This window comes from Epinephelus fuscoguttatus, linkage group LG16 (genome assembly GCF_011397635.1).
Source record: "Epinephelus fuscoguttatus linkage group LG16, E.fuscoguttatus.final_Chr_v1".
NCBI classification, from domain to species: domain Eukaryota; kingdom Metazoa; phylum Chordata; class Actinopteri; order Perciformes; family Serranidae; genus Epinephelus; species Epinephelus fuscoguttatus.
The window spans coordinates 21816506-21844260 of record NC_064767.1 but is presented as its reverse complement, the minus strand read 5'-3'; the positions used below and the strand labels follow the sequence as shown (position 1 = coordinate 21844260).

The 27755-nt window shown below is 40.8% G+C and overlaps 4 protein-coding genes across 8 annotated transcripts in view; 3 read left to right on the top strand and 1 right to left on the bottom strand.

Annotated features, from left to right (window-relative positions):
• The window catches only part of LOC125904078 (Kv channel-interacting protein 2), a 136221-nt gene extending 130866 nt beyond the window's left edge, over window positions 1-5355 (top strand). For all 5 annotated transcript variants that reach the window (XM_049601335.1, XM_049601331.1, XM_049601334.1 and 2 more), the window contains 5 exons: window positions 191-261; window positions 481-588; window positions 2786-2890; window positions 3057-3119; window positions 3455-5355. In XM_049601335.1, the coding sequence (XP_049457292.1) occupies window positions 191-261; window positions 481-588; window positions 2786-2890; window positions 3057-3119; window positions 3455-3502 (395 nt within the window). In that variant the 3' untranslated portion in view covers window positions 3503-5355. The remainder of the gene's footprint in view (window positions 1-190; window positions 262-480; window positions 589-2785; window positions 2891-3056; window positions 3120-3454) is intronic.
• Window positions 5356-5584: 229 nt separating this feature from the next.
• Window positions 5585-10618, bottom strand: LOC125904077 (cytochrome c oxidase assembly protein COX15 homolog). Its single transcript, XM_049601330.1, has 9 exons — window positions 10418-10618; window positions 8969-9156; window positions 8748-8870; window positions 8420-8606; window positions 8081-8248; window positions 7873-7954; window positions 6800-6954; window positions 6535-6648; window positions 5585-6451 (listed from the first exon to the last, which is right to left on the bottom strand). Exons 1-9 carry the CDS (start codon window positions 10490-10492, stop codon window positions 6320-6322), a joined length of 1224 nt encoding a protein of 407 aa, XP_049457287.1. The 5' UTR covers window positions 10493-10618; the 3' UTR covers window positions 5585-6319.
• Window positions 10619-10837: 219 nt separating this feature from the next.
• cutc (cutC copper transporter homolog (E. coli)) lies at window positions 10838-14390 on the top strand. The gene is made up of 9 exons (XM_049599661.1): window positions 10838-11016; window positions 11122-11200; window positions 11409-11468; window positions 11576-11785; window positions 12594-12629; window positions 13198-13331; window positions 13435-13462; window positions 13546-13651; window positions 13774-14390. The coding sequence occupies exons 2-9, from the start codon at window positions 11131-11133 to the stop codon at window positions 13883-13885; spliced, it is 756 nt and encodes a 251-aa protein (XP_049455618.1). The 5' UTR covers window positions 10838-11016; window positions 11122-11130; the 3' UTR covers window positions 13886-14390.
• Window positions 14391-16671: 2281 nt separating this feature from the next.
• Window positions 16672-27755, top strand: part of abcc2 (ATP-binding cassette, sub-family C (CFTR/MRP), member 2) — a 45536-nt gene continuing 34452 nt past the window's right edge. Inside the window, exons 1-2 of the mRNA XM_049599659.1 lie at window positions 16672-17233; window positions 22160-22336. Of these exons, the coding sequence (XP_049455616.1) occupies window positions 17189-17233; window positions 22160-22336 (222 nt within the window). The 5' untranslated portion in view covers window positions 16672-17188. The remainder of the gene's footprint in view (window positions 17234-22159; window positions 22337-27755) is intronic.

Genomic DNA, 27755 nt, shown 5'->3' with positions numbered 1-27755 from the left:
CAAAGAGGAGAGGCGATTTTTCATTTTTATGATGTTTAGCTTGATGAAATGTTAACCACTCGCCTCCAGTTGTATTTGAAATTATTCTTATATCTCGGCTATATTTAGCTGGCTGCTAATCCAAGCTGTTCAAAGACTTTGCTTCATGTTTCGAGGGCACACGGGTTACTGTAAGTCTCTACCTTTGCAGATTCAAGTATGTATGCACATTTCCTGTTTGAAGCCTTCGACACTAACAAGAACGGCTCAGTTAGTTTCGAGGTAAGCTCTATTCTTATATCGGCTTCCTTTTTTTAGAGATGAAAGCTAATATGTGCTCAGGTGAAATTTGCTACTATGGCTGAATCTACACAAATATGTATTCTCTCTGAAAACCTGCCCACAGAGATTTGTACTGTGATGAAAATTTGACTTGATTTACTGTGTTAAGATTCAAGTGATGTTGAAACAGTACAGTAAATCGTTTCCCATCTATCTCAGGACTTTGTATTTGGCCTGTCTATCATCCTGAGAGGGACCATTAATGACCGGTTAAACTGGGCGTTCAACCTGTATGACCTGAACAAAGATGGCTGTATCACCAAAGAGGTAAAGCACACACACACACTCACACACACATCACTTGCTGTAATGGCTTCTAAGCAAGGCTGTATCTACTAATGAGTATGAGGTCATGTCCACAGTATTTGAGAGGATGTGGAAGCACCCCATTAATCTTTGTACATTTCAATTTTGGTGGAAATCAGATGTGGAAATTGTCTGCCAGGATATTTGTCACTGAATACACCAGTATGTAAAAAAATATCCTGTAAAAGCATGCACCAAACACCTGCTGGATAAACTCCAGGAAAATATCGAATGGGCACGAATGGAGATTAAACCCAGCAATCTTGCAATATTACCCATCGCCAAGGTCTGGCTCATCAGCTAAAGGTTCCGCATCAACGATGAGACGATATCGACTGTCCTGGAGAAGTCTATCAAAAGCCTTGAAATATGATTATTGCAAACCTAGAAGACACTGAGCAGGTGAAACAGCTCAAACAGGATACAGTCAGCGTCCTCAAGCAAATCAACAACACTGCTCTTGCAAGAAGGCTGAAGCTTTCAAGCTTTCAGTTCAGCCTGCTGCCCTGGCTAAAGTGGCCAGTCACCATCTATGAGGTCACTGTATCTTATGTCATCTGGCTGGAGAGACTGGTGAACTCACAAGTGAGGAAGTGGCTTGGGTTACCGAGAAGCAGCAGCATCAGCAGCATAGGGTTCTATGGGAATACAGCCCTCTGACTGCCAATCTCTAGCTTGGTAGAGAAATACAAATGTGTCAAAGCAAGGCCAAACATGACACTCACAGAATCTCTGATCAGTTGTAAGGGCCGTCTTTCCAACCCTAGCAACAGGGAAGAAGTGGAGCCAGAGCAGTACTAGACACCAAATCCGCCCTACAACACCGGGATACAATGTACCATGTCCAACAAGGCAGAGGGGGCTTTGGCCTGGAAGGAATGAAATCTACCTACCCATAGACTACTCCAACTGAATGCTAGCACTTGGTGGTGCACCACCAAGAAGAGGCAGCCAGGTATGCCAAAGGCATATTCCAAGCCATGCAAGGCCTCTGGATGAGGGATGGTTTTAAGAGGAGGAAAATTTCATGGAGTTCAAATATGTTTTCTCTGCCACAAACCCAAGTCTTTGGCTGGGAGAGGATCCAGCCTGGCTCCAGCATGCAGTTCTGGCAACCCTTAAACTAATCTTGAATGGTTGTAGGCCAACTTAACACAAGGCAGGTACAGCTGGTGACACAATCGATTGCTGAGGTGTTTGGCAGCTGAACTTGATTGCAAAAGAGTAATGATAACAGATGATGCCTATCAGTGCCTGAACAACATTCCCACAACTACCATAACACATGCAGCCAGAGACGAGGAAATGACTATCAACCCAGACCGCAGACTCTCCTCCTCATTTGAAATCACAACAACCAACCTGCGACTAGACTTTGTCCTCTAGTCTAACTCCTGCCGGTGTGTCTCCATCATTGAGCTGTTGATCCCCTGGGAGGATGCTGTGGATGAGGCATACAAATGCAAAAGGCCAAGATTCTCCAACCTTGCAGCAGAAGCAGGGGAGTAAGAACAGAATGCAAAAGTGTGTCCAGTTGAGGTGGGTTGCAGGGGCTTCACAGCCAGTTCCACTCCAAGGCTCCTAAGGGAAGTGGGAGTCAGAGGACAGGCCCAAAGGAAGGCAATTAAAGAACTCGCCAATGCCGCAGAAAGGAGCAGTCACTGGCTGTGGCTGAAAAGATGAGATGCTGTCTGGAAAACCATAAGACACACACCCGGGTCTAATTACCCTGTGTGTGCCTGCCTCGACTGCGAGTGTGTTGTAACAAAGGGCCAAAACACCCAGTGACGTCGAGGTACACAACTTGAGATGTGCCTAAATGGTAGTAATGTAGTGCAGAAACTTCAGGGATTGTAACACTCAGTCCTACTCATCAATCTGTGGTACATGTGGCTATATGCTCTTATATAACCAAGTTCCTTTTGGGCATGCACAAAAATAATCCCAGATGTCATATTTTACCAACAAATGGAATAAAATTAACAGTCTATAATATACTAAATATCACTTGGTATTTTTTTAATCAAATAAAGCAAAACAAAAAACAAGTTCTTGAATTTATGACCTCTGTACTTGTATAAACCTTTCTGTCTTTATGTTGTCCAACAACTTTTACATCCTCAATAATGTGTTCTCACTTTTATCCTTCACTTTCTAGGAGATGTTGGACATCATGAGGTCCATCTATGACATGATGGGGAAGTACACATACCCCACTATGCAGGACGATGCTCCAAGAGAACATGTGGAGAGCTTCTTCCAGGTCAAACTCAGCCTTCTTTATTTTCAATTACCCTTTCATTTTATCTTTGTTTAAAAACTCAAAAATATTACTGATAGAGATATTGTTATAAGATAATGAACACAAATATTGAACATACAATAGTTTTTTAGTGAGTAAATCCTTGCCTGCGATATTTTTCTTTCAGAAAATGGACCGGAATAAAGACGGCGTGGTCACCATAGAAGAGTTCATTGAGTCATGCAAAAAGGTGTGGCGAAAAAGGGGATTATCAAGGCCTAAAGAAGTAGTTCGAAATTTAAATATGCTTATTTGCATTCTTGCCCAGACTGAGATGAGAAGATTGACACCACTTTCCTGTGCATTAAGTATGCAGCTAGAGCCAGGAGCCGGTAAGCTTAGCTTAGCATGAGGACCTCCTGAGAGGAGTGGTACACTGTCAGTCTTCTCATCTAACTCAGCCAGAAAGCAAAACACTGTAAAATGTCAAACTATACTTTTAATCCTCACTTTCCCCAGTGTGAATAATTTGGGTAACACATAAGGAGAAACGCCTCCTAAACCAAACCCTTTGTCTCTGTCCAGGATGAGAACATCATGCAGTCCATGCAGCTGTTTGACAACGTCATCTAAGAATCTGGACCAGAGAGTATGCTGGCACCAGGGAGGGGAGTGTGTGTGTAAGACGAACCGGGATTGAAAAGAGAGAAAGAGTATGTGATTGTGTGTGTGTGTGTGTGGCCGTCTTCTGACTTGCAAGCTTGTGCTTGTGTGTCTGTTGAAAGCTGTGAGTCCTGAGGGCACCGAGAGGCCCTCTCCCTCTTCCTGGACCCCCAGTGACATTTCTCCAAGCGACAATGGAGTTTCCCCCGACTCCCTTCCTCATCATGCAGAACCTTAGTTTTACCCCAGAGGCACAGAGAAAGAAGGCAAGCAGCGGGCTCACAGGCACCGGCACACGCAAGACCCCCCACCTGTTTTATTTATTACTATTACTGATGGAGGAACTATCGCAGCCTGTAATGCCTGAACTCAGAGGGAGGAAGTTTCCCTGAAACCTTGATCTAAGATCACTTTTACCCCTTTCTCCTGTGATGGCTGAGATTTGGATTTGTGATTCTGATCCTGCCTCTGTGCATGTGGGTAGCACCTCCCCTGGAGCCTAGACTGCTCACGCACCGGCCATAAAAATAGAAATGAATCTACCACCATCTTGTGGACGAGAGAGAGAAGGACACTCCCGGAGGAAACAACTGACAAATCGGAGATCCAAGCGAACCCGCTTTTCAGATGGAGGTTCAAACGTGTTGTTTTCCATGAGGAACTGATTACAATATCGCATGATGTCACTAATATCCAATTATGTATTTACAGAGATACTCCAAAGTCTGCTTGTCTGTCTGCTGTTCCTAGTCATTCACAGGTGCCTCACCCTTTGTGTATGTGTGTGCGCATGTGTATCAGAGAGAGATGTCATCCATCTTACCTGTGTAAGACTCTAATGGGACAACACCCACCTCCATTCATGGGATTTTGGTAGAATAATTCAGAGCCTTCCAAACTATTACAGTCTTAGCTGTAGGTGTCTATTGACTGTTGTACATTTTCTAGCACTCCCAGTGGTGTGATATTAGGCAGTACATCATGGGGACTGCGCTGTACTTGACGAGTTGTTTTGACCATCCCAACTTCTCTCAACACAGGACTCGCATACCAACGTTGTACTAGTCTACCAATACACATCCAAAGGGGAATTTATTAGATTGCAGATTGTACTTGTGAACTTCTTGTAATCGGAAATGTCATGTGGTTGTAGCAGGTTCTACCACACAAATTTCAAAACCCTTGTTGCATTGAATTAGGCTCATCCAATTTCAAAGAGGCATAGTATGTGTGTGTGTGTACTGTTAGTGAGAGCGACATGGTTTATTCGTTGTTTTTTTTAATGTGCCCCCTTATTCTGTATTCTCCCTCTTTCTGTAACACCAAAGAGAAGATATAAATTAAAGAGGTACATAAAGCCACTCTAGGTTAAGACATGAAGCCCACCTGTGGGTGAAGAGAGAGGGAGATGCTGTCTAGTAAGCGGGGCAAGGGGCAATCAGAGATAAAGGGATGTAATTTGGTGGATTGGTAATGTGGTTTATCTGCACATTGTCCAAACTGAAGTGTTCATATTGTAAACCCACATCATTTGAAAGACATTCAAATTATTTGCAGCCACTGGTTAATTAGCTTCTTTTCAAACTGGACTCTCAAATCCAAGATGGCGTAAGAAACAGAGACACTCGAGCCGTAATTACATAGAATATAGTGTCTTTAAAATGCAGAGAGACTGCATGGAATAGCAATAATGTTCTCCACCATGTATCGGCACATTCCCACTCATCCAACCTGTCAGAGCACAGTACAAGGGTGCACTATGGCCCTGATGAATATATGCACTTCCAACCCTGCAGTTATTTTCTATTGCTTTTTTTTTTTTTTTTTTTTTGGGTTGGTTTGGCTCTGATTGTTCCTTGCCAGTAGTTTTTAAACTTCCATTCCTGACCACAAGTAAAACCTGTCAATACCCGCATGTACTGTGTCTAGAACAATGAAAACCTACTAACCCGTTGTACTGACTGTCTAGTTAGCTAGCCTCAACTGGTTGCATTACGTATTCAAAATGTGTATATTTTGTACAGAGACAAATAAAAATCACAGTTACTATGCAAAATGGACTGAGGAGTTTGAATTTTAACGACTGTACAGAATCATCTTTATTAATAAAATAAGACATTTGTAAAGACACAGTGCAAAGCAACAATCAAGATTCTGCATATTATATTATACCTTATTTTCCATCATCACAATGTCACCAAGAAATAGTTCATAACTTAAATGTACATAATTATACACACAATCCCAACAGCCACATCTGATTCAACTAATAGGCAGTGTATGAACCGACACTAGGTAACGAGTGACTTAGTAACTCAATTTTCAGTCAAAACATCCTGGTAAAACTGTGCACATGAACAAAAAACTTAACTTAAAATATTCCTGCAAAATTCTGGCTGCAACCCAAATGCATATCCTTCACTGGAAATCCTGTTGCTGTGTCATTAAAGCTGGAGAGAAACTGAAAATTTACTTCTGCGTTGCTTTTTTACTCCTCACAAAACACTTCACATCAAGTTGTCATCTTCATGGTTCAGGCTATGTATTCTTGACATTTTTTATCAACACTCCAGCTTTAATATCAACGTGATGAAACACTGCAACACCACAGGAGAGACACTTCAGCATGTCCGTGTTGTCCACTGTTAAATCAAACATTCCTCTGTTTTTCACCCTTCCATTTTTTCACTTTTTTCTCCAAAAGCCTCATTCACAATGACACTGCTGGCTCTTAGAGGCTTGAGGTGTGGCTAATAGGGATTGGATTTGTCCATAAGGCACAGGAATTTACTTGGGCATCTTGCGGAGCTCTGCCAGAACCCAAATGGCCAGTGAGAGAAGAGCCACAGAGCCGGACTGGTGAGTTGCTGCCAGTGGAGTGGGGACGTACAGTAACAGGGTGCTGATACCAAGCGCAACCTGACGATACAAACACAGAGTTTAGTTACACTGAGAAATATCAAGACTGAGTTAACATGTCTCAGGGCAGACTGACAACCCACCTGTCCATAGGCCATTGCTGTGAGAAGGCTGATGGCGATCTTAGCCCTCCTGGGCAGCATCATCCGCCTTGAGAACATATAGAGGCCTGTAATTGCGGTCAAAGAAGAGATGGCCTAGAAGAAAAACAAGTAAGTACAGACAACCGTCAACAACTTAAAGCTGCCTCTCAAATTACTGAGTAGGTAAGAGACGGTTACAAATAATGTCTCATTTATGTAGAAATGTTGCCCAGAAGATTTTATCTGTTTAGAAATAGTAACACACCAATATTCTGTGGTCGAATTGCACAGTCGTGGGATTTTCAAAGAAGTTCTTGACGGCCGGTGAGAAAGACAGAAGATCATCTGGGATCCATCGTTCACCCATCTTAGGGAAGGAGTTATACACCAGCCCAGCATCCAGACCAGCAACAAAAGCACCTGTAAAAGCATTTGGTGAATGTTTACAAACAGATGCATATCTATGAACTACATTGTATCTATATTTAATCTTTATTTAACAGTGTACAACATTAGACTTCATACAGAAACTGTAAGCATCAAACTATTTGTTTATAATATCACCCTTGACTCTCTACAAGTTCTACAGTTAATTGTTCTGAACTACTTTAGCTTCAAATATGAAGACTATATTCTGCCTCCTCTTTGTGCTTCTAATGGCATTTGCAAGATTCCTCCTATTTAGCACAGCTGTCAATCATGTCAATCACTGCTTGTGAACTGCAGTTAAACTGTAAAACTAGACAGTGATCCTCATTTCTCTCCTCAAATGTTTTTAGAAACATATTTTAGTGCAGTGTTTAGCTGTAAAATGAGAGAGTTTGTGACTGTGAAAACAGTCAAGCCAAAAGTGCGCACCGCCAACTAGCAAGATCATACCTTCTCATTTTACAGCTAAACAGTACACTAAAATATGCCTCTGAAAACATCTGAGGAGAGAAACAGGCAGTGCAGTAACAGAACCTTGCTTTATTTTTGCTCAGTGCTACCTAGTTTCACAGTTTAAATGCAGCTCTCAAACAGTGATTAACATGATTGACAGCTGCGTTAGAGATTCCTCTGCTCTGATTGGCTGTTTTCCTTCAGCTGTGGTGGATTCTAGAAAATACCATCAGAGGAACTACGAGGAAGATGAGGAACATGATTCCTTTTTTTTCCCAGGTACAGACAGACAGGTCTATTTCATTGACTTTTGTCTGGAAGCAGTGAGTTCCAGCAAATACGACAAAAAAGAGATTGTTACGAAACTTACTAACTGTATCTTTAAAGAAGCTTGAAACTGAAAGTACTTGTTCTATTATGTTTTTGATGTTCCATTCACACAGGAACAAACCGTACCTGAAAGAGCAGTAAGGAAGACGAGTCCACCAGTACCCTTGGCAAACCTCCTGAGCTGCATGAGACGTTTGGTGTCTGCCAACTGTCAAACAGATGCCATCATAAATGAAATAGAAAAACAAAAACTGACATTGACATTTGAATCCACCGACTAAGGTTAAACTGTATTACTTGCAGACTGATATTATCTCAGAGACTGCCTCTGTACCTTGTGTGCAGGCAGCAGCAGAGTGAGCCCTGTCCAGAGACTGGCGCAGTACAGCAGCAAGGCAGAACCAAGGTGAGCACTCAGACGATACTGGCTCACCCGGGGGATGTCATAAGACTCAGGCTTCTCCTCAAGACCACTTTTTACCATGTACCATCCCAGAAGGCCCTGAGAAGACACACAATGATGCGGTCATTCATACAACATGACTACAAACTTAAGGACAAGTAAAACACTGTGCCCAACATGCTCTGACAAAAACTAACACGAAGAGTGCGGTACAGTAAGAACAAACTTCCTAAGATCTTGCCTCATCACTGCAGATGAATTGGGTCTTACCTGGAAGAACACAAATCCGCAAAGCCCGAGGACTTTTCCCTTCATGGAGCGATTGAAGTATCCTTTCCTCCAGAAATAAATGGTGGGAAGGATGTACCCAAGTCCAACCAGCCTTCCCCACATGCGATGACCCCACTCCATGTAGAAGATAAATTTAAACTCTGGCAGAGTCATGTCATGATTCATTCTGGGAAAACATAATGACAACAGATCATTTTTTAAAGACAATTTAACTAATTTCAAAATGAAGGCAGGTTACAAAGTTGTGTTTTGATTATTAGTGAAGGGCTGCATCTGAATAAGGTAAACAGAAAAGATGCGGCCTTACATTTTAAATTCAGGAAACTGCTGGTACTTGGAAAACTCAGCCTCCCACTCTGCTTGTGTCTGAGGTGGCTTCATCTCTCTCACCAGATGCCAGTCAACCATCGAGAGCCCAGATTCTGTTAGCCTGATTAAACAAATGCACATCAGTACAAACCAAGACACCACTTCAACACAAGGAGGAGTATTGTATACACAGACACAGCACTTTTAAGTCACTTTTACCTTGTGACGCCACCCAAGACAATAGCCCCAACAACCAGCCCGCTGCAGCCCAGTAACCAGCGTCCTACGATGCGATTTGTGGCCGCGTTGGGGACAGTAGCTGCTGCCGGAGTGGAGGAGGCTCCTGCCTCTGCTGTGATGGTGCTCTGACTTCTCTTTACAAGCCATTGTCGTAGCTGTGGACTCCGCTGAAGTTGTAAATAAGGCAGAGAGGAGACTTGAAATAAATCTGTAGTGCAACTTTGAAATGTGTATCCCTAAAAAACAGCCACATTTACTTTAACAAAAATGTATACACACTGAAGAATAGGGTGAAATGAATGATTTTCATTGTTGGTTACTCTATCAGGTATTTTCTACATTTATCAATTAGTTATTTGGTCCATACAATGTCTGAAAATGGTGAAAAATATCAGTGTTTCCCAAAGCTCAAATGTCTTGTTCAGATACATTATTGTTATAGAGAAGTAAAGACACCAAAAAAATTTTCACATTTTTAGAAGCTGGAATCAGAGAATTTAGGATTTTTTTGTTTGTTTGGTTTTTTTAACCTTTACCCAAACTGATTATTCTGTTATCAAAGTAGTTGGGAATTTATTTAACAGCTGGCAACTAATCCAAACATCGATTAATTGTTGCAGTTTTACAGAAATCATACATACAGTGATAGTTTAAACACAAATGTGTGTCAAACCATGTGACAGCAGTTTGTTGAACACATTTTTCTGTTTCATGACACAAGACAATGTCCCCATATACCAGTCCAGGTCCATAAAGAAATGGTCTTGCCTGTTTAGTTGGGGGAACCTGACTGACCTGCAGAGCCCTGACCTCAAGCCCTGCCAGCATCTCTCAGATGAGCTATTGATGTCCATTGTATTAAAATAAAACATCAACATGTGGGTGTAATATTTAGTGTGTGTGTGTACTTTTGACCAAGTAGCACTTAATAAACTTACATAATACCTCCTTTCTCCTGTTAGATCTCTTCTGATACATTCACTTTGTTTTAATGACCAGTAATGGGTTCAGTACCGGACAATAGGACTGCAGGTGCGTTGGTTTGATGTCTCTGTTCCTTTGGGGAAATTTAGATATTGGAAATTGCAAATGTAACTTTTCATTTCGGTTATAACGAAAGTCTCGGGGTCGGTTAATTCATAAACTGGGTGTTATTTTCTAGCTCTGATTTGACTGATGACTGATACATGCGGACGTGACTGCTGCAGCGTAACAACAGCCACGTAACCTTTTATGTTCTACCTAGCTTAAACAAACGATGGAAACAACACCTGAGTGAGACGACAGTTAGTTAACAGATGGGTTAGTTCTGGGGAAATACCTGATTATCGTGTCATAATTATATTACCTGCAGTATCATGCCTGACCTTCTCATGCTTCTCTTCCTGGCTAGCTAATATTAGCAGCTAACGCTAGCTACATACTCACATTGCTGTGTTGAAATCCTTTGCCAGCACTTCTACACCCGCAAAAGATGGTAGTCCGGACTGAGGAGAGTAACATGTTGGTCGGTGAGCGCTGAGCTTGTCCTGCAGTGCTGCTACAAAAGATGGAGCTTTGGTAAGAGCTGTTACGGTACGCTAGCCGTCTGTTACCTTACACAACCATGTTTCCTAAGAGTTCAACTTTGACCCGCTGACGTCACAAAATTAACGAGCAATTTTATATATTTTTTAATTGTTAGACAGAAAACACGACACCCAACAGACTTGAGAAAAATATGTGTCATTTATAATTTTCTAAATTTTATTTTCGAGAGCTGGTACGTCTTGGTGGTTGGTGCATGTTTTGAGTTTTAGTGTATCCCGCATGGGTGATCACTCTGTTTCCTCGAGCTCAGTCGTGCTGCACCGCCCACCCGCCAGACTCTGTGTTTGAAATTCAGCTATCCGGGAAACGTTGACCTACTGTAGTGGCTGAGCGTAGGAGCTGAAGTTAATCAGTCACCAAACAACATGTACTGACTTCAAATCGCTTTCCAAACGACTGATACAGCCCCATGAAGCGATAGGAAGTGGGCTGGACAGGTAGTTGTTGTGGTCGTTACAGTAGCTAAATGTTTGTGGACGCTTTAGCCAACACATTCACAGTAATCTCTTTCTCTTCCTGTCTGTCTCTGTCTCACTGTCCAGACTGTGTGGATGGCAGGGAGACTGTTAATGGAGGTGTGTGTGGACTCTGTGGAGTCTGCCATCAATGCTGAACGAGGAGGTTGGTATTGTGTAGTGAACACGGTTGTGCTTATTTATTTAACCCTCCATGACCTGCTTTGTACAGTAAAGAGGTGATACAGGCAGGTGTCTTGCATGAAGTCAGTGCTGAGTATTAAATGGGCATGCACTGTCATTTCTTAAAGGTCACAGATCATAAAGGTGTTTATAAAGTTAGGTGCAGTCTGAGCATTTGTATTTCCTGACAGGTGCAAGTCGACTTGAATTGTGTTCAAGTCTCCTGGAGGGAGGGCTCACTCCCAGTCAAGGTGAGCTCACATCTCCACAGACACACAACCCCAAACTCTTGACTATCTACTGAGACCAGACGCGCACATAAAATCGCATTATCCTACCATTATTTGCCTTGCCACAGGTCTGCTGCATGTAGTGAAGCAGTGTGTCAAAATTCCAGTCTACGTGATGATACGGCCTCGAGGGGGGGACTTCCTGTACTCAGATCAGGAAGTGGAGGTGATGAGGAAAGACATAGAGCTGATGAAGAGCCACGGGGCCGATGGACTGGTGCTGGGAGCCCTGACTGAGGATGGACGGGTGGACGAGGAGCTCTGTATGGAGTTACTGGGTAACGTCTGCCTGTTAATAAGGCACTAACCAAGAACGACCAAGATGCTCACTTAAAGGTCCGGTGTGTAGGATTTTGTGGTTAGGTTGCAGATTGTGTGTAGAACTACGGTATTCAACATGGAAGTGCAAATGGCTCTATCTAGAGCTAGTGTTCTGTATGTCCATTCTTGGCCACTGTAGGACAACATGGCTGACTCCGTGGAGGAGGCCCCACCAGGCCCGTAGGAAGTGGCCAAACAGTGGAACTGCAATTTTCAGGGTTCCTCATGTGATGCCATTGGGCTGAGACAGACTTTTCCCATAGACTTACACTGGAAAAGATTAAAAAAAAAATAAAAAATTTAATGTCACAACCCCTGCAAAATCATTCCATTATCAAGATTTAATCCATTGGGTCCAGTAACTTGTGGAAAGTCTGAAAGAGCTGCTTTAACCCCATTCAAGCTAGCAGAGCACAAAACCGGAGTTGGCCGCTTGGCCGTGCTTGGCATCCGTAAGTCTCTAGTGCTTGCTCTGTGAACCTGATGATGTGAAAGCAGCTCCAGTCATCTGGGGAATTTTATACCACGGAAATAGAGCTAATATATATATAAAGCAAATATTGTACCAACAATACTTAACAAAGATAATTTTTTCGGCTTTATGTTGGCAGTGACTCCCAACACACAGTATAAAGTAAACGTCTGTGGCACTGAATTAGCCATAGAGAGCGTGTAGGCTCACAACAAGATATTGCAATTGACATTCTGTTTTAGGTTTGGTGTTGTTCCATTAATTTTTTCTGATTGTCACTTTCTGCTCACCAGCTGCTGCTCGACCTTTGCCTGTCACCTTCCACAGAGGTAACGTTCTTCAACTGTAAAGGAATACTTACCTGCGTAAATAATCATTTGCAAATCAGTTACTCATCCTGTGTTGCAGTGAATTTGGAAAGAAGACTTTGTTTTTCTCGCATGCTTCCAGTGATCAAAGAATCCAAAAACGGAGAGAATTCCTTATGCCTTTAACGTCAGCAAAATAATATCACAACATCCATTTACAGACTTTTACACAACTCATAGTCCAAATTTCTTCTACCTAGTCGTATGCGAAGCCCCTCACCACTTACTACTAAAACACTTCAGCTTAAACAGCCCAGGCACGCTACTCGTCCACTTCTGAGACTGTTTATGTGGACCTTTTTTAAATAGAAAGGTTTTAGGGAAATGCATGTGTTCAGGAAGCACTGAGGTGAGTAACTGATATATAACTGGTCATGTGGGGGCAATGTATTTCTACAAATCAAATGACTTTTGAAATTCTAGCTGCCAGACTTGAAAAACATATCACAAAGCCCTTTCAATTGATTTCATCATTGACTCCACAAACTTCTGGACTCATGTTATTAAACTGATATTGATTCTACGGCAGCCTTTGACATGGTTCATGACCCCACGATTGCTCTGGAGACTCTGGTGTCTGTAGGGTTCGAGCGTCTGTTAACAAGCGGCTGTGACAACTCTGCTTTGGAGGGACTCCCCCTCATTAAGCGGCTCATTGAACAGGTATGTATGAATTATATGTGCGCATACATGTTTGCATGCAAGCATATGAAAATGGCATGGCTACTGATCTGTGCTGCTCCCCACCTTTGCTTCCACCTGACAGGCTAAAGGGAGAATTGTTGTCATGCCAGGTTAGTGCTTTTACTGTTCTCTTGTGTGCAGTTTATATGTGTGTTTTTGTTGTTGTCAGTTATTTATGGTTATTTTAACACAGGAGGGGGTATCACAGAGAGGAATCTGCAGAGAATTTTAGAGGGGTCGGGGGCTCAAGAGTTTCACTGCTCAGCCCGCTCCAGTCGGGACTCTGCCATGAAGTTCAGGTATGTTTCTATCCAGCCTAAATTAATTAAACAGCTGGAAGGTGTTGTTTTTCCCATGCGTACATACACTACACAATGTCCTTTTGTTGTTGCTCCATGACTCATAATGTTTCAATGTGCAGGAACAACTGTGTAACAATGGGAGCAGCTTTCTCAGCACCTGAGTACGGCCTGAAGGTGGCAGACGTGAGCAAGGTCCGCACTCTTAATGCCATCGCCAGAAACACCATGTGAATGTGGACTGCACAATCATGACAGACGACAAAACAGATACCTCAGAGGAGATCATGAGTAATCACACAGATATGTCAACATTTGTTTTCACCAAAGCCCACAAAGTGCTTATTTTCTCACTGATCAAACAGTCCTTGTTAAGTAAGAGCTCAGGGAGTGCCCCACAACCTTCTGGGATATGCAGTCTACGAGTCTCACAGTGGAGAGAATAATTTTCAGTTATAGTACACCTTGTGTGTGGCCTCAGAGAAAGTGTAATAAAATACATGAAAGACTGCTTAATTTTAAATTCTTTTCATTTTGAAATTAAGGTAAAGCACTGCTGAGTGCTGCTGTTGTCAGAACAGTTTTCCAGTTTATGTACTGTATATTTGACCTATATTTATTTACACTCCCTATTCACAGTGGAAACAAAAGTTGTGAGCTCCTGTACTTTTTTTTGTTGTTTTTTTGCAAGGACAGAAACATTGTGACAGATTTCAATTAAAGTCCAAAATTTTAAGAAGTCAGTGTTTTTAATGTTAATGTCAAATGTCTCCTCCAGTAAAAACCAGTCTGTTACTAATTTCCTTTAAGACCTAGGACATACTGTTGCATGATCATGCGTCAGCTACACTAGTTGTAATTGTTGTTAAAGAAGTTTAAGAGGAGGGTTATCTTTATGTTCACTGATATTTAACCGGGCTGAACTGAAGTACCAAATCTGAGAGTCATTGCAGCTATGATGTCATTCAACAAAGAGGCACTAACATTATAAACACATAAGATGATGTCATGTCACTCTAAACAGTGTCATACTGTGATTTAAACCTTATTTGAATAGAAAAACTCACTCAAGAAATGATTTTACACCACAAAGGTCAATTAGCCTTGTTAATCTCTAGTTAAAGTGGGGCACTTAAACTATGTGCTATAAACCTTGCAGCCCAATAACATGTTACTATACAGCTCAACAGAAGACACACTCACGCAGACACACGCGCACCATATCCCGTGGTGTCAAGAAGCAGGTGTACTGAGTTACCTGATGACTAAGAAACACAATAAAAGTTAAAGTGTATTAGAATAAAAGTCAGGCGTGTATCCACTGCATCTGGTCATAGAGCAGAAACAAACGTATGTTGCTGAGGTTGATGTTTAGTTTTTGAAAGTTAATGTATCCATAGAGTTTACCCATTTACGGACTGTGTTAAAGCAGCGCAGAAGAAAGAACATAGCAGGCCCACAGTGTACTGCATATTGTATGAGAGTAAGCTAATTTTATCACCCATTCCCTCTATTATCCCTGGCCACAGCTATGGGCTGCAACTCGTGTTTTTTAGAGTAATCGCTTAGTCTGTAAGATATTCAGTTTCTAGAAAAATGAGAAAACGAGCACATTTTCACATTTGAGAGACTAAAACCAGAGGATTTTTGTCAATTTGCTTTAAAAGTTACCAAAAATAAAATGCTCAAAATTGTTGCTGATTAATTTTCTGTTGATCAACTAATCATTTAGTCAACAATCCCGACACTTTTCTGTATTTTCCATAAGAAGATCTCTTCATCTTGAATAGCCAATGTTGGTAAAATGTCTCAAGCAAAGTCTCTCAGGCTTGGTAAAGTTTTCAGACAAATGTTTATACACATCTCCAGTTTGAAATCACCCTCAGTTGTGGCCTATTATCGGCAGCAAATATTTATTTTTTGCCATTTTCTTAACTACAAAATTGCACCACTTTTCTACCCTAACCGTCCCACCCCCCTGTTTGAGCCGTGCTCTGTGTTTGCCTTCCCCCGTCAACATAGAAGCTTCTGTCAGCTTTAGCTGAAGTCCCTGTTAACAAAGTAACTACACTTTTCACTATAATGCACCAAGCATTCCGACTGAGTCGAAGGAAAAGGGCTTCATGTGATAGAAGGTCATGCATTGAGCCAGAGCTGTAAATCAGATTCAGTCACAGTGCTGTTCGATTACATATGGGTTGTCTTCACGTGTCACAAGGTTGTCCTTGGGGCTGGACACACAGTGAGTCAGATTATGGCCATGTGGTGTTATCAAACATGTAATTATTAACCCTCACTCAGGCTGTCTGTTTGGGGATCATCACAGTCAGGGAGCACTTCTTCATACTCATAAAGAAATGTAATTGATTTACTTCATTACACAAGTCTGCAGGGTCATGCTCAGTATTCACTTCACTCTAATGCAATGTAAGCACATTTTAGCATAATGTTTGCATACCGACACCACCAAGGATCATCTTGTTAACCTGGATATTTATGAGCTCTTTTCTTGTTGAAATTAATGGTGTAAAGTTGAAAAGATTCTGCTGTGTTAACATCTCCATCTATGAGGCTGCATTAGAGGCATGTGTAGATCATAACAATGCAATACTGTTGATTCATTCTTGTGTCATGTGCTCATCTTCCTCTTTCCAGATTCATACATAAACACCAACAGCAATCCTCTTCTTTCTCTGGTTTGTGTTGAGCAAGAGTCTGGCAGCGATTTACGTCATAAGTGGTCTCTTAAAAAAAAATAGCCCAGCATCAACAAGGCACATAAAGAAACAGAGATTTTGCACAGCAGCACCAAAGTTGTGATTCTGCTCATGTTCTGGAGCTGTTTCAGATGCATGCTTCGCTGAAACTAATGTGATGTGACATGAAATTTGGTCTCCGTCCAGAGAAAGTGAAGGCCTGCAGAGTAGAAGTGGAAACACAACAGGAAAAGGGGTCTAATGAGCCCACTCCCTCCCCTCCCTAAACACATTCCCATTTTTGGTGGGCCGTCCCCCCAGCATGAGGAAAAACAGCATAGGAACGCTGCCTGAAACGCTGAACTTTAGACACATCTGAGCGTCAAGGAGTGTCTGTGGGCTGGTGCAGGACAGGATTATCTGAACTACTTAGACTGCAGTTGTTGACTTCTCTCATTCACCCATCAGGAGGACTGCATGTGTGTGTGTGCTTCTTCCAGGCATCAAACGAGCCACAGAGGACTGCAAGAGGACAACCCTTAAAGATCTGCCCTAAAAAGACCTCAGCAGTCAAGTGAAGCATTAACCCGTCTGCTCTTGACATTTATCTGGTATACTTATGTGTTTTCTCTGCGCAAGAAAGCTGCATGGTTTGATTTCTGCTTAAAAGCCTCATGGCTCAAAGTCCCTCAGAGTCACATCCTGTAATTGTCTCTGGAGTGTGGGTGGGCAGGGGAGAGAGAAGAGGCGTTTGAGTCCGGCTCGGCAGCAGTGGAGCAAAAGGCGAGAGGCATCTGGTTGTCTAGTCATCCGAGCGCGACTGAAGCCATCAGTGTGGACCATGTGTGCTGCAGCTCTGGACGAGTACTGTGGGTCTGTCTTCTGGGTGAGTTCAGCAGTAAGGGTTAATGTAGCTGAAGGGAGGCGTTGTGGCCCCCAGTTCACCTTTTAAAGTTTCAAGATGAATAACATTGAATCATTTGTAAAACATTTGATGCACATACAAATGATCACTAACTTACACTTTAGATTAACTTAGATGTAACTAGAGAATTAGTGGGTGGACACAATAACACCTTTACACTTTAATACAGTACAATATGTCTGTGATACAAACTTTCAGAGACATGTTGATGAATGTTTGTCATGTTTAAAGAAAGTGTTTTTTTTTTTAACGTTTTAACAAAATAACAATAATATAAACCTCAATGAGACTTTTTCCTGAATGTTTTAATATTGCCAGCTTCCATAGGCTATTTAATTGTGTTATTTTGTACCACTCATATTGTGTTGATCCCGTCATTATGTGTTACACAAATGAAGGACACATTATGTAATGCTCACACACTGTTTTATATTGAACTTTAATCTAAAAGCATTTCATGTTTTCACCCCTGCACACAGTGCGGTGAGCTCAATGAACATGTGACTGACCGATAATGAAGTGAGACATGACTCGGCATATCCATCAACTGAGGCACATGTTTCTGAGCTATTACTCTGCATTTTTATGGCTGTGAAACCAAAACGTAACATTTTCTATGACAACTATATCTAAAATGCATTATAAACAGACTTACATACAGTCTGTTATACAATTCTATGTATTGTTTTGTCAAACATTTATTGAAAGCCTTTCAATTGTCTTATTTATTTGCTGGTTTAATGGCTTATCTGAGAAAGACAAGAATAGCCCATGTTATTGTGAAAGTATGGGCCAAGAAAATTTGAGCCCAGCAAAGAGAATTGTGCACCAGCTGAGCGGAGAAACAGCTGACTCAAAAAGCAAAAGGAATAATCAGTATATCAGACCGTGTTCTGTCCAGTAAATTAACTGTAATGCCATCAGGCTGGTGTTATAATTTGCACATCCGGAGGGGAAACCGCTGGCTTACTGTGAAGTTCTTCATTCCTTCTGCTCTCAGGCAACTAAATACTGAGGTGTCATTTGAAGTGAATTGTTGAGGTTCACTTATTTTATACATTTATGTTTATTTATACTTACATTTAAAATGACTATTACATTTATTGAACTCAGTTATTTACATGAACTGTAACAAATGTTTTATTTTATTCATTCATTGATCCCTGGTATTCCCTGGTATCTATGTAACCTGTGTCTCGGACATATTACTGCCTCACCTGTGAGTCTTTTTAGTTTTTGAATGTTTCAGGTATTGTATGGACTGGGTGAAGCTGCACATGAATTGCGTTCTTCGGACCAGTAAAGTTTTCTGAACTGAACTGAACTTATAGTTCTTTATTACCTGCTTATAATACTGAATAATTGCTCAACACTATTTTGCCAAGTAAGACATGTTCCTGGGATCAACATCCTGTCGCGTTCCTGGACCAACATTGCAATCACCCAATCAAAGCCCTCTGACATCATCAGTATGCCGTTCCTGTGCTTCTTTCAAAATTTCTTTGTGCTTCTTCAGAACTAAGTTTGGGTACTTTCAGAGCTAGAGTTGTCTTGCTTTGGTCCAATCAGAGACTTATTTTGTTTCAAAGTTGCATAATTGCCTAGAGTTGGTTCTTGTTCTCACGGCAGCATTTACAAGCAGACCAGAAAAAAAGCTTTGCACTAGAAAGCTGCTCTTGATTGGTCAGAATTTCAATGTGGGAAAATACAGGAAGTAAACAAAACTTTGAAGAAAAGTACACTTGCAAGATAAATGTGACACTTTCTAATGTCACAATGGAGGGACAACTACGCAGGTTGATTTTAGCGCTGCTCATCGTGGACTATATTGCTGTCATTGTTCATTTTAGTCAAACCATACAGTTTGAAAATGAGGTGTGGCTCCAACTAGAAAACAATGTTTTGATGCATTGGATGTGCTGAATGTGCATATTAAGGCAGCACAGGAAGAGGTGCACATTAATAATCCTCCAGGACTGTAACATGCTCAGGTTTAACCCAAACAATGTGTCATGTGACTGCAGTTGGTTCGAGGTCGGAACACGTTCTCCCCACAAACGAACCGCACCAGAGTTCGTTTGTAACAGGACCAAGACCATCTCTTTAAGAAGGTCTCAGTCCAGTTGTTTTGGTGCACACCTGAGTGCAATTGCTGTGTTCACACCTGCCCAAATGAACCACATTGTGGGGGCAAACAAACTTGAGTTCGTTTGATCCGAAACAGGACAGGTGTGAAAGCACCCTAAGTTTTCCCACATTGAAGTTAGCACAACTGAGTGAAAAAAAACCAAACATAAAAGCTACTCCAGGGTTAGCCATAGCTTGCTAACTAGGTTTACTATGCTAATGAATAAACTTGCCAATAGAGAAGAATATTAGTGAGCTAGCTTGCTAAGTAGGTATGCTAAGCTAACAAGTAAGCTTGCCAATAGGCTAGAATATTAGTGAGCTAGCTTGCTAACTAGGTAGGCTAAGCTAACAAGTAAGCTTGCAAAAAGGCTAGAATGTTAGCAAGTTAGCTTGCTAACTAGGTAGGCTATGCTAACAAATACACTGTTCATTAACAACGAGTAAGGATAATAGCATTTTTCAGTTGCAAATTCCTGCAAATAACACATTTTCCCTGCTTTTTTCCATGTTGATCCTGGATACATTTGGTTAGGTTTATCCAGGACCATCATCACGCTGATTCTGGATAATTTGTTTTGTTGACATTAACATAGCAGTTCTTGTCCTGGATCAGCATAAACAACTTATCTGGGATCATGACGGCAGTGATGTTCCTGAATCAAACAAATTATGCAAGATAAAGATGATCATGTTGGTTCTGGATCAACAAACATTATCCAGGGTAAACATGGCAGAGACGGTCCCAGATCAAGACGAGCGCTGCAATCTTGCAAAAAAATAGTGTTGTATAGGCGATTAAAAAGAGGGGGAAATGTGTCCTTTGCAGGTCTTTGCAACTGCAAAATGACATTATCCTTATTCATAATGTCAATGAACAATATCTTAGCATACTGTCAAGCTTACTTGTTAGCATAGCCAATGTAGTTAGCAAGCTAGCTCCATAACTCTGCAGTAGCTTATAAGGGGTTTGATCAATATTACAGAGGATTTTGTTTAATTGTACTAACTTTGATGTGGAAAACTATCTTAGCTCTGAAGAAGCACAAATGAATTTTGAAACAAGCACAGGAGCAGCACACTGATGATGTCAGAGGGCTGTGATTGGTTCATTTCAGTGTTGGTCCTGGAATGTGACGTGGGATGTTGATCCAGGAGCATGTCCTGCTCGACAAAATCACATCATGCCTGTATAATTAAAGTTATAAGCACTCATAAATATTCATAACGCTTAATAACATTAATGACAACAGATTTTAAAGCACTGACCTGTGACTTATACGAAATGACTTATTAGGTCAGGTATCATAATACTTCGTAATTGCTGGTTATTCACTTACATTTACTTTTCGAGGATCATGTTGTATTATAATTGTCATAGTTGTAATAAATTATTTTAAATTATTTTATTTTAATCATTTTAATGCATTATAATCACTGTTATAAACTAGAGCACTCGGAGAGAGCAGACCTCCGCCAAGCAGCTTTCCCACCATTTTATTATTTTATCCATTTTGCTTCAACTGATCACCACCAACATTTTATCATCTGTTCCTTGTCCCATTATCCACCTTTCCTGAAAATTTCATCACTATCCGTAACTTTTTGAGTTATTTTGCAGACAAATAGACAAACAGACCAACGCTGGCAAAAACATAACCTCCTTGGCGGAGGTAAAAATCCATTTACAAACTCTTACAACTAATACAGTGTAATCCACGTCTCATTTATCCAGTCATGTGCTCAGTACTTCCTAAACACATGCATCTTCACTAAAAACCTGTAGTATTGGAGTTTGACTTTGAAGACAGTATAGATATGTTTCACTTTCAGTTCAGTTTTAAGCAGTGTTTGTTAAAATGCAAAAAATCTTCAAATTTTACATTTTCAAGCAGAAATTGTGCAAAATATTTCACATTCTCCAATTTCAGCTCCTCAGATGGAATGATCTGAGGAGATGATTCTTTGTCATACATTATGTTTAATATCGTTCTAATTTACAGTTTTTGTCAGACAAAAGATATTTAAAGACATCACCTTGGGCTCCAGGTAGTTGTGATAGGCATGTTTTAAATTCTTCTGTTGTTTTTAGAGCTGAACAAAGTGTAATAATAATGATAGGTATATTAATCTGTAATTAAAATATTTGTTAGTTGCAGCCTGAGAAATTTGACTTCCCTAATGAGAAAATGTACAAAAGAAACCATTTTATTGATAAAGCAGCCACACACACACACACACACACACACACACACACACACAAGTGTAGAGTCTGAAATGATTCAAGACTTTTTCTAATAACAGGTTGCCCACACAGCAGATGCCAATAACATTTAAGTGCTTGATATACTAATGAATACCTTTAAGGCATTTGAAAAGCTTTGGCACACCATTCTCTCTGTAATTTTGTCAGGGTCTTTTGTTCTGTAACATGTCTCACTTCAGGTCCTTTCACTCCATGCTCCTGTAAATCCATTAGCACTGATCTCCATGACTCTCCTCTCCAGACATGCAGAATACACATGCTGTAGCTGTGCAAACAGCCATAAGCAGGGACTTAGGGTTTAATCAAATACGAGTCACTGTTAATTACACTTCTGATTAGGGAGTTGTGGGGTGTCCATGCGGTGTAATATAGAGTGAGCAGGAGGGTACTCAGATGGGAGTATAGCCTACTGGTGTTTGTGCCTTTCTCTGAGATTAGGAGGTCATTCTGTAATGAGTTATTCTTGTATGTGTGTGTTTGTCTGTGCACCTCAGAATGCTTCATATCTGAATAGAGAAGATCCAGACCTCCCGGTATGTTTAGAGCAGACAGTGCTGGTCTGGATCCCACTGGGGTTCCTGTGGCTCTGCGCCCCGCGACACCTGGCATGTCTCTGCAGGAGAACGCACGTGAACACAAAACATCTGTCCAAGCTCTACCTCTGCAAACAGGTAATACAAACAGCAAGACGCACTGTTTCAGTCATGACATTGAGAGGTATCTGTAATTTTGCAAGTCAACTTTGGTAAATGAGGAATAGAGAAAATCTCTTACAGTATTGTCACACTTAATTAATGCTGACAGGTATAAAAAACAAAGGTTAATTTGAAAAGTGCACAGCAAAGAGAAGTTGCTCACCTCCTCTTTACTCTGGAGCAGTCCCATCTCTTGTTTCCTATGGATAGACTCTCAGATCGCTAAGGGTAAATCAGAAATGGACTGCATTCATACATGTCAGTCCTTTTATCTTAGCAGACAAAGCGCTGTACAATTTTCATATATTATTTTATTGATTTATATGATTATTATGACACATGTACAACTTGTTACTGAATGCAAATTAGCTTTTTTTCCCTTGTTGCTAGGTTGTTTATTTGCATTTTGCTAATAAACGTGCAGTACTTTGACTGTTCTCGGGCCACCACTGCTACTGAATTACTTTTCCATGAGAAATAAAAATCTCTTACTTCCACGAAAGTTCATAAAACACAAATCATAACTCATACATAATTTCCCGCGCTAACACACAGTCAAAAACAATACATACATTCACACTGTTCACACAAACAAGGCTACCAGTGACTACAAATAATTCCCCAGAGCTACATAGCTAGCTCAAGCAAAGTGCAGTTTTCCCAATAATAAGTCACATATTCTATGAAAGTAAATTTCTGCCACACCAGGAAAAGAAGGATCAGTATCACACTATAACATGACAAGTTTATTGTTATGACAAGATGTTTTTGAAGTCATAACAAGGTATTTGAACTTTTTATGACATAGACCAGTGGTTCCCAACTGCTGGGTCACGTTCCAAAAGTGGGTCGCGGATCCATTCTGAATGGACACCCAAATGTTTGTAAAAAACGCTTTATTTTGAAGTGCAGTGGATTTCCAGCAGAGAGCTTTTATTCTGAAGTACCATTTCCTGCTGTAGAGTGAGTGACTAAGGGACAGCTACTTGACAGTGACAGCTAACTAGCTTGACAGTATGGCCAATTGCAAGTATGTATTAAACTGTGTGGACCTTGAACTGTTGACTAAGGAGAAATCTGGACCAGTTGGGAACCACTGACATAGATTACGTCATAACAAGGAAGATGTTGAAGCAATATATTATTTCATTGTGTTATAACGTGATAACTTTTTGTTATAACATAAATCATTTCACATTATAACCTGATAACCTACCACATTGTTATAACATGAAACCTATGTTTTAGTGGGAAGACAGTGTGCTGAGAATGAATGAATTTAAGAATATGGCTCATTCACACATTTTCATAAAGTTCAACTGATCTTGGTTTGAGATATACTTAGATTCTTCTTTCATGGAGCCTGTTGTGATAAGTGTACAAAAGAAAGAAAAATCTTAAAATGGTTGGAGCTGTACAAAAGGAAAAATGACTTTGACCTTCTGAAGGCGTCATTTCTCATTGATCAGCTGGAGTGGCGAGGAAGGCTCCATGGATACAAGCAACACCAGTAAATTGCAAAAGGCCACATGCTAGTTCGCAATCAAAGATATCACAAGGAGTCCACCACAACCCGCAGCCAACTTGTCTTGTTGTAACTCGAAACATTTCATGGTATAAGAGTATAAGTTATCACATTATATCATGCAACAAGGAATGTATCTTGTTACAGTGTGACAAGTTTGTTGTAATAACATGAAAATATCTTGTTATAAGAAACTTTTCATGTTAAAACATGATACCGATCCATTTTTCTTTTTCGTTACATGGCAGCAATATGCTGCTGCAATATTCCACAATTGATACAAACAATAGTATGTAGGTTAATTTGCATAGGTACACTTGAGTAACTTAGCAACCATAATTTTAACGTATATTCACAGAAGACAAACATCAACCTCATGTGACCACACCAATCCAGAATCTAATACAGTGTACTCGTGTTGGACCCTTAAAGCTTCCCAAAGTGTCTGTGTCCTTTGTTCTCATCCGTGCCTCATGCATACCTCATGCGTACAGTCATAGTGTTATTGGATAAACATATTGTGCCAGATAATGAATGAGCAAAATAATACATGAATGCAATAAAGCAAAATAACAAAAGAGAGAGAAAAGGGGAAGGAGGCAGTGTATTTACTTACTACAGGTAGATAATACACTTAACGCACATGACAACATGATAACATGACAATATGATATTACAAACAAAGGAGAGGAAGAAACCCACAATAAAACCAACTGGACAAATACCAAAGTGAAATGAAAAAGACAAATAAAATCAGTAGGATTTCTTCAGTAACTGAAGTGTCAAAGATTCGGTGCCTGGAAGTGGGCCTGTAGGCTCCCGACCTTGAACTTCTTGTCTCTTGTTAGTCGTCTTCAAATGTCGATTTGATCTCTTAGGTTCAGCTGGCAAATACTTAAAGAAACACTGGAAACAGGCAAGGTCCGATGCAATCAAGTTTAATGTGTCAACAGGCTTTAACACATACAACTTAGTGAGTCAGACTCCGGAGTGTGACTAAAGAACTGCGTTCAGAACCCTAGCTTATATGCTGGTGGAGATCCAGACGAGTCTCCACCTTTTTTGCTAATACTTCCTACTCGAACCCAATTCTATTGGTGGAGAACTTCTTTGTGTCCAATTCTGATTGGGCCCGTTTTTAATGGTGTGATGTAGCCTGGAATTTCCCAAAATACCTTCCCTTAGGTTCGGTTCCATTCTCGGTCTATTTTTTAAAAATATGTGCATTCTGGGGACTCTCTATACAGTCCACAATGCGTCTAGTTTCATGCAAGATGTGAATTCCAGGGACTTCTACACGGCCCACAGTGTTTCTAGTTTCATGCAAAATAAAACCTTGGAGTACAATATGTGAGCAAGTGTGTGCTAGTTACAGCACCTGAGTATGTGTTTCATCATTAAACAGGACATGGTGTGTTCTTTCAGTAAATGACCTTGACAACCGATTCAAAGGAGTGAATGATCAAAGGAGTAAATGACCTCGACAGTATCTAATACAGACTCAAAGCTTTTATAATGCCTTGTCCATGATTATATGGCTCTTTTTTTGTTTCCCAATCACTTAGATATCTTAACTTTGTTACTTGATTTACTGAGCACAAACTTTTACACTACATAACGCAAATAATTAGGTTGATATTAGTAGTATACAAGAAATATATATGGCAGGTAGAAAGCAATGAGAGGTCTGTATAGTCCCACTCTTCACCAGAGCAAATTTCTCCTATTTAATATTGTGTTGTGCTACTTTGTGATGATTTGTAGCAATAGGTTTTTCCACAAGAATTGACTTGTACTGTATTATTAAGGATGCTTAGATTCTAATCTGTTCTTTATTGAGTGTTAAATATAAATATTTTATCCAACAGAATAATTATATTCATTATTTGGGGGCTGTTTTAATTCAAAACCCTAATGGCATGTTGGATATTAGTGTCAGGGCTGCTCCTGACCAAATTGGGGCCCTAAGCGAAATTTTATTTGGAGGCCCCCATCCCAAATGTATCATAGGTACAAAATGACCGTACAACAACTTGCCATTTTACTTGACAACCTTTATTGGCAATAACAAATGTACTGTAGATACAGTAGTTTGGCTGTATGAGTCAAATAAAATAAAAAATTAAAATAAATAAATAAATATTAAATAAAAATAACTTCAAACTGAAATAAATAAATAAACAAATCTGAGTCACAAATAGCCATCAATTACTCATCAAAAGAAAGTAACTTCCACCACCTCAATCCCCCACCCTTGATTAAACACTGAAAATAAAATAAAAGAGGGAGACAGGTTTTTCCTATTTAATCTTATTTTGTTATATTTCTCCCTCTCCCCTCTCTGGAGGAATCCAATCTCCCTCAGCCCTCCGCCTCTCCCACCTTAATTAAACACTGAAAACAGAAATAAAATACAGAGACATTCTTTTCTATTTTCATCTTATTTAGCTATATTTCTCCCTCTCCTCTCTCTGGGAGCATCCGACCTCCAGGCCCCGCACATACCCCCGAGGCTCCGGTCTCCCCCTCCGTGGAGCCTGCCCTCCCTCCCGTCCCCGCACGTACTCCTGAGGCTCTTTTGGACGACATGTTGACAACTCTTCACCTGCTGCAGCTCTGCAAGTGCCTGCCGGCGCACCCCTCTTATTGTTCAGATGTGGAGTGCTGTCAATCATTGCAGCGACGCATGGGCGGTCAGATCTCTTCTCTCCTTCCTCGAGCTGACTCCACGCGCGCCTCACAGTAGCACATGTGCGCATCCATTGTGCATATGCGCAAATGTGTCCCCTCGCGCAAAATGTGGCCCCCCATGGAAGATGAGGCCCTACGCACAGCGCATGTTCTGCGTTTATGGAGGGGCGGCCCTGATTAGTGTAATCAATCTAATCCTTGGATATCAGTCCACAAACCTGCAACTTACAAGCAACAGAAAGACAAATGCAACTGGTCGTCCTCTTCCTCATTGCAGAATCTACATCTACCATATAATGACAAAAACTCTGTCTGTGTCTCTGTTCCACGTTTTTCTCCTCACTGACTTGGTCAATCCATGTGAAATTTGGCACAGTGGTAGAGGGTCATGGGAGGATGCGAATGAAGCAATATTACATCAATTGGCCAAAGGGGGGCGCTATAGCAACCGATTGAAATTGCAAACTTTGAATGGGCATATCTCATGCCACGTATGTCGTAGAGACACTTTGCAGAGAGATGCCTCTCCTCATGAGGAACTAATTTACCTCAAGAACCCATAACTTCCAGTTATTTTTCCATCATTTTGAATTTTTTGAAAAACACTTAAAATCAATCTCTTCCTAGGAAGTTTGACCGATCTGCATGAAACTGGGTGAACATAATCTAGGGACCGATATCTAAAGTTCCCTCTTGGCAAAAGTTGGAAAACTTACTAAAACTGAGCTTCTATAAGGCAATGAATATTGCAGAGGGCGTGGCTCATCACATAAAGGTGTATAACATCTCAAGGGTTTCACCGTACAACTTTGTAGGCATATGACCACACATAATCTGAGGGGACCCCTCCATTATTGACCCCATCAAACAAAATGGGGGCGCTAGAGAGCTAATTTCTTATCTAGGCCTAACCGCCATATCGATTTTTACTAAACTTGGTAGATATGTAGAACAGGACGCCTCAAGGTGACTGGAGAAATTTAACTCTAAGTGGCAACTGGGTGGCGCTATAACGACAGAAAAATGCTTAAAAATGGCTAAAATGCGAATTATCACTGTGGCTCCCCCTGTGGCCCAATGTTTCGGGGGTTTTTCTAATTTTTGGTATGACTAAGTCATGGTATGGTATGCTGTACATAATCACGGAAACTGTCAGTGTGTCATTCTGTCAGTCAGTCA